At 30.9% G+C, this 7,045-nt stretch overlaps 1 protein-coding gene across 3 annotated transcripts in view; it reads right to left on the bottom strand.

Annotated features, from left to right (window-relative positions):
• LOC106474149 (retinal rod rhodopsin-sensitive cGMP 3',5'-cyclic phosphodiesterase subunit delta-like) overlaps nt 1-7,004 on the bottom strand; it is a 29,463-nt gene extending 22,459 nt beyond the window's left edge. For 2 of the 3 annotated variants that reach the window (XM_022402519.1, XM_022402521.1), the window contains exon 1: nt 6,787-6,994. In XM_022402519.1, the coding sequence (XP_022258227.1) occupies nt 6,787-6,817 (31 nt within the window). In that variant the 5' untranslated portion in view covers nt 6,818-6,994. Of the gene's footprint in view, nt 1-6,786 lie in introns of all 3 variants that reach the window. The other variant, XM_013934840.2, reaches the window with a different exon arrangement.
• Nucleotides 7,005-7,045: the final 41 nt, after the last annotated feature.

Raw genomic sequence — 7,045 nt, 5'->3', positions numbered from 1 at the left:
GAAAATCTGTCACCAAGTACACCAATATATTACTAGTATATGTTTAATCATCAGATATTGGTTTATTGTATCATAAGGAAGGAAACTGAGTACTCAGTGTATATATATATCTGTTACTTCTGTGCTTTGCAGAAAATATGTTTGTAGTTAAGGCTTGCAATAATTCACAGGAAATAAAAGAGAATTTCATTTAACTCTTAACCATGCTCAGAATAAACTCTGGGAGGATCCCATTTCATGACACTAAAAACACATACTTAAAAGTTTGGAGGTTTTCAAATTGCTGCAAGATTGAGGATGAGCAGCTAGCTACAATGTACACAGATTTTATTTTGGCAATAAATTTGAAACTTGATTACCCACAATATTAGTGTCAAAGGAAAATCAAGTAGTTGAATTTAGTGTTTCTGATTATTCCAATTATCCTAGTAATTGAGATACTGCCATTTTGAGACTTCCTTATTATAATTTTGATTAATTCAAGTTTGTTCAGCTTTAGGGTGGCATGGCATGGTGACTAGGGTAGTTGCCTCTTGATTCAAGATTTTAATTCCTGTTGCCACCAAATATGCTTGCACTTTCAGCCACGGAGACATTATACTCGTTTTTCATTTCTGAGTTATGGTTAAGCTACTTAGGTTATATGTTACTGTCCCTTATTTTTAACTGCTTAATAGAGGGAAGGCAAATTGGCTAGAAGCACATATGTAGATACAATTTAAGGACAATATGAGACCTGTTGGTCCATCTAGGTCATCCCATCCACTAAATTTTAAAATTTATTATCAGTCATTATCATTCAAATATTTATCAAACCTTTCTTTAAACTTCCTTAAATTTACTGTATCCACCACATCAAAAGGCCAACCACCTTTAGAGAAAAATAAAGCTATCTTAGCTAAAGTTGTCTTCTACCATGCCAAGATTTGTACTTATGTTTCCTTGTCTTAACAATCTCATCATTAAGGAAGAAAAAGATCATGCATCAACACTATCAACCCTGTTAATAATCTTAAATACCTCAATCTGATTCTCTTTTGCTCTTCTGTACAATGAACTTATAACCACTTTAGATTTGTATTTGTAGATTTGTATCTACATTTCTGTAAATAAAACCTAAAATCCTATTTGCCCTGCTGCTAGAAACAGCACATTGCTTGGATGGCTTAAAATAAATCAGAACTCCAAGATCCTTTTCTTCCATAACACCATTAAGGTTATTCCAATCAAAGTTATACTTATAATTTAAATAATATCCCACTTGCATTTATTATAATTAAAAGCCATCTGCCATTCATTCACCCAACTCACCAAACCTTTTTGTAAAACAGCAGCATTATCTCAATAATCAGAAACATTCAAAACCTTAATATTATCAGCAAATTTAAGTATCTTATTGACCATTCCTTCATCTATGTCATTAATTGTAAATCAAAAAGAGCAAAGGTCCTAACACTGAGCTGAGCCCTGAGGTACCCCATTTGTGACATCAATCCATTTGATTGATCTCCATTTATAACAACTTTCTGCTTTTTTCCATACAGCTACTTTGATATCTAATGAACCAACTTATCCTCCCACACCTAGAGATAATTTTAACAAGTCTTCTATGTGACACCTTGACAAACACTTTCTGAAAATCAAGATACACCAAATACACACTGATACACTTATCTACATAAGCAATAACATCTTCAAAGAATGTCACAAGATTAATAAGGTCATTAATTTTCCCCTAGTGATACTATGCTGACTATCCAACAGAATTTTAAACTTTTTAAGTGACTCTGAAAAGCATTTTTTATCAAACTTTCATAAATTTTTCCCACTACTAATGCAAGACTAATAAACCTATAATTATTGGGACAGTATTTATCAATTCCCTTGAAAAGACAAGTAACATTAGCCAACTTACAAAACAATAGTAGCAAGGGGCTTACATATTCAATCATTAGCCTCCTAAAAATACCCTTGGGGAAATACTATCTGGCCCACAAGCTTTATCATTCTTTAAACTTCCTAATTTTTCTTAATTTTGGTAATAAATATTATAAATTTACTAGTTTTTTTATTTTTTCATTATATAACTGTATTCTTTAGTGTTGAATAAGGTGTAAGATTACTGTTCTCACAATGTGTTACATTTGTAATTTATAATTTGCATAATTGTGTTCTTTTGTGTTAAATAAGCCACAAATATACTTTTTATTCATTGTGTAAGTGTTAATTTGTAACACCATGATTTTTTACTTTATGAATGTGTATTTCAGTGGAAGTTGTAGCAAGCATTGACAGTTCTCTGATCAAAGGTTGAATGCTCATGAAGTAGTATTCTTTATCCACTCAGCCATACCTGCCTTTCAACCATGTGATAAACTACAAATGTAAATGTATTAATTTCCACAAACAATAACAAAATTAATAGAGCATCATAATTTGCAAGTATCAGCCATTTTATTTAGGGTAACAAAGCAAAAACACAACATATACATAAACTTTCTTCTAGATTATACAAGTAATCAAAATATTTTGTAAATGTAAAATGATGTAGGATGGCAGTGCCAAAAAGAATACAAACAAGAATATAGGGATGATACGATTATATACTGATCCTCCATACATGACTTTTAGTATTAATATTTAATGTTACACTGTAAAATGCACAAATACAAAATGGCTATGAGGTCAATCAAATTGACCAATCTTGTAGCAAGAGTCTGTAATTAATCAAAACATGTTTTGACTCAACTTAGTTTTCCTTGTACATAAGTCCTAGACTCTTAGTTACCCTACATTGATGCCTGCTCTGACATGACCATGATATTATGATGAACAAACTGCATACCAATAGTCAGGAATATATAACTTCCAACTGCAGTAATATTAAAGTCAAATATGCATTTTACAGTTTTGACATTTTTTCCCCTCATTGAAAATTAGTGTATTCTATGGATGTGAGTAATAAAACTTAATTTTACATGTACTGATTTTTTTTTACCCCTTCACTTCATACATAATATAGGATTGACTCCCATTGTATGGTGGATGAAGCATTGAGTATTCTACATGTTATAGCCACCTAATATTTGTCTATTAATGGCTGGTAATTCCTGTTTCACCTAGTACTTAAGCTTTATAAAGGAACACCAAATTTCTGTAAGAAAGCTAGCTTCAAGGGGTAATGATAACATCATCTACACTAGAGTTATGATTTTTTATTTTTTTTAATTACTACTAGTTATTACAACTAAGCAATGACACCATGCACTGCCCAGAAACACATACAGTGGACCAAGGTTTAAACTGATGTTAGTGATAAAGTAGTTTTTCAGTTTTCTTGACTGAAACAAGAAGAATAAAGATGAACAATTTGGTGGGTTGGTCACTTTCTAGGTTGATATCATAGCTATGGTTTCTTGCCTTGTTTTTGGGCTTGTTGGGTAGAGAAACAAATGAAAGCGTGTGGCAATGATATTTTAAAGTAAAACTGTCTGTTGCTGTTGATTTTTTAACATGCATAGTTGTATTATGCCTATTGAGTACCTTTGCCATCCCTACATATAGTCTACCGATTCAATGATTGTATAGAATATTACAAAGACAAACTGTGTTAGACTTTGTATAAATAGGCTACTATTGCATCATAACGTATACATAAATTTTCTTCTACATTGTACTTTATATTATATAGAGTATTATAAAAACATACTCTGTGATTGATTTTGTATAAATCAGCTCAATTGCAGTATTGCCTCAATAATGAGTTATGGCAAATAAACATGTAATGGAGATATAGAAGTGTCGAACTGGCATTTTTCTGATTCAAAATAATGAATTTTTGGCTCACTAAACACTGATAATCTTATTCTTCTCTAACAAATGAAGTGGCAGATGCTGTTAAGTTTATTGTCCCTTTTCAGAGTGAAGACACATTTAAAGTATCAGCATCTTCACTACCACATGCTAGATATACTTAATCAATCCCCAAAACAAAGCCTACATAACTCTTGTTAACCTGTACTTAAAAGTAATCTTAGTAGTCACTGTTATGTTTAGTTTTTTGCTAATTTATAACCAATGTCATGAAGAAATGTTTATTTGCATGCATGAACAAAATTTCAATAGCCATCTTGTAAAAATTGATATTGAGAAACCAATGGAATGGCATTAATAATATTTTCACCTTGTTACAGTTTTATAATACATTATGTATATATAGTACACTCTTATGTACAACAGTTTAGGATTTAAAAAGTAACTTCCTTATAAAATGTTCTACCTGAAGGTGTCTATCATGCTAAACATTGGGTAGTTTGAAAATGTCTTAAAAAATGAAACAAGCTGAAATTAGATAGATTAGTTACATGTGAGAATAATCAATTAGTTGAGTGTAAATTATTAATGAGCATGATGATTAATCAATCAGCAAATACAACTAAATACCCAGCTGTATAAGCAAACAACCCTGGAATCAACAAGTACAAATAATGTAATGTCACAAACATATAGTTAGTGTGAATGTGCTTTATAGTCACAATGTGAAAAACCTATACACTGGATAGGAGAAGTGAAGAAAAAGTGTCATTGGCCACTATTCAGTTCTTAACATTATATAGCCACACAATAGCATGTATAATAAATAAACTTAGTATTTCAAATCTCAAAGTCTAAGTTCAAGGGAGGTCCAGTCCAATCTACACTTTGTGCATTATTGGGTTATACTAGTACTGTACCTCCTTGGACTTAAGACTTCGAGATTAAACAATTTTTGTAATACTATATTTATATATTATATTTGTTTCATTCAAAAAACAATGGCCATTCCTTATAATTTTTTATTCTTCTGACTGTGTGATACCACAGTATATTCCTTAAAAAACAGAAAAGTGAAAAATATTCTGCAAGTGGGGAAAAAAAGAGAATTTGCTGTTATCCTATGTTACAATATTCTATGTTGTGTTTTTGCTTTTAAAACCTGTGTGTGATGTGCCATTCTTTTGCTGTTAAAGTACATGTATCCCAGGGTACTCCTACAAAGGTAATGGTAATGATAGAAGAAACAAGTTTACAGTAATTTCTGATTACGTACATCTATGATTGTATTTTAAAATTATAAGTATTGTCATTATATGTTTTTCTTCCATTGCTGAGAGTGCAAAGGTCCTGGGTATCACTCCCTTAACTTTAAAGAAAATGGCTAACTGATAGTAAAGGAATAAAAAACGAAGTTTGCTACATTTCTCAATGTGTACAGCCTTTGGTTCCTTAAGAAGAACTGAACTGTTAGAAAGGGTTAAAAAGAGGGCTACTAGAATGATATCTGAGATAGAAAGATTGTCATGTGAGGACAGGTTAAGCTCTCTGAAACTGTTTTCCCCTTGAAGAAAGAAACGTCAAAACGAATCTAATTGAGCTATTTATGATTGTTAAGGGAATTGATAGTATCAATGCATCATTTTAATGGTAAAAATGGTAGGACAAGGGAACACAAATATAAATTTTGGCATAGTAGGAGTCATCTTCAGCTAAGACAGCTATATTTTTCTGATAGGGTGGTTGGTCTTTGGAATGGGTTGCTTTCAGATTTGGTGGATTTATAAGTATATTTATTGAATAGAACAATATTACCCTTATTGTTCTTAAGTATTGTTATTATATACATCTATGATAGTGTGTCAACTGAGTTTTATCATTTAATTTAATTTCTCATCAGCAAGTTATTATTTCTCAACTTCTGAATATGCACAGCCTTATGATAATCTATAGAATGAATGCTTAAGTAATGATATAGAAAAATAAATATTTACATTACTGTTTCTTTTATCTTTATATACTCATTTGCCATAGATTCAAGGTTAATTTGAGGACATCTTAATTTCATGTAACTTACAGATCAATCAATATAAATTAAATTTACTATATTATTACAATTATAGTTTGAAACCAATTCATTTAACCAAAGATTTAACATAATGAAGAGGTATATACTACACTTATTTAATCCAGAACTTTGTTCCTTCTAAAGGAAGTGTCCAAATGCAAAATAATGTGGCACAAATGATAAATCTCATAGAAATTCTGTTACTGTTAGGATGAAGTTGTCTAATATGAGGTAGTGAACATAGCAAGACTTTACTATTTTAAAGGGCATTTGCAGAAAAATCTTTATAAAAATTGACTTAATACAGTGAAGTATTCATTCAAAACAGTAACAGGTAAGTTTCATGTTATGTTCACTGGGAAGAATGAAAATTGATGAAACTGCTATCCCCATTTGAAATGCATGTTTATAACCTGTCTTATGCCCACCCATTCATCCTCACTAGCTATGGGAAGATATTAATAACTATATCCTGCATAATCACTTAATTAACTACAACCTTGAATTTTGCCTCTCTCCCTCGCAATGTTTTTGCTAAGTACTAAATACCTAACTTTTTTCAAACTACTTATAGTTTCAAAACTTTCCACCACAAATATAAAAAAGCATGTTTACAGAACTGGGTCTATTTACTGAAATTTTTGTATTGAATGGGAAAGTTGAAAACTCCAAAAATATATTGTTAATACTGTCAATGTTAAAAACTATGATTTTCAATGTCCAACATTCAGTTGTAAAGAATTCCAATATTATACTAAATTTTCAGAATATTTGGCATATACGATATCGTACAGTCTAAATTATAGTACAGTCAGAGGATTTAAGTTATACATTTGTCTTTATTACTATTAGTTTATAACATTTAATTGTAACTTAAAATCAAATTCCAAACAATTAAAGGATACAGTTTGAAACCGTCGAGGATACTGTCAGCATTGGTTGGCATTTTTCCAAGAATATTATCGTAAGACACACTTAAATTCTGATGTAAAATTTGTAATTTATTAAAGATAAAGTTAGTTGCACTTCAGAATCTCTTTAACCTATACTTTTAAGCGTAATTTACTTCCGAACACAAACACCCTAAGTTAATGTTTGCTACCGTTGCCCCTAGCGAGTGTTCATCGAATATTATATTGTTGCGTCAGCGAGTCACGTGACTAC

This window comes from Limulus polyphemus, unplaced genomic scaffold (genome assembly GCF_000517525.1).
Source record: "Limulus polyphemus unplaced genomic scaffold, Limulus_polyphemus-2.1.2 Scaffold6878, whole genome shotgun sequence".
Taxonomy (NCBI): domain Eukaryota; kingdom Metazoa; phylum Arthropoda; class Merostomata; order Xiphosura; family Limulidae; genus Limulus; species Limulus polyphemus.
Note: the sequence above shows the minus strand (reverse complement) of the source record. Positions and strands in the feature narration are given on the sequence as shown.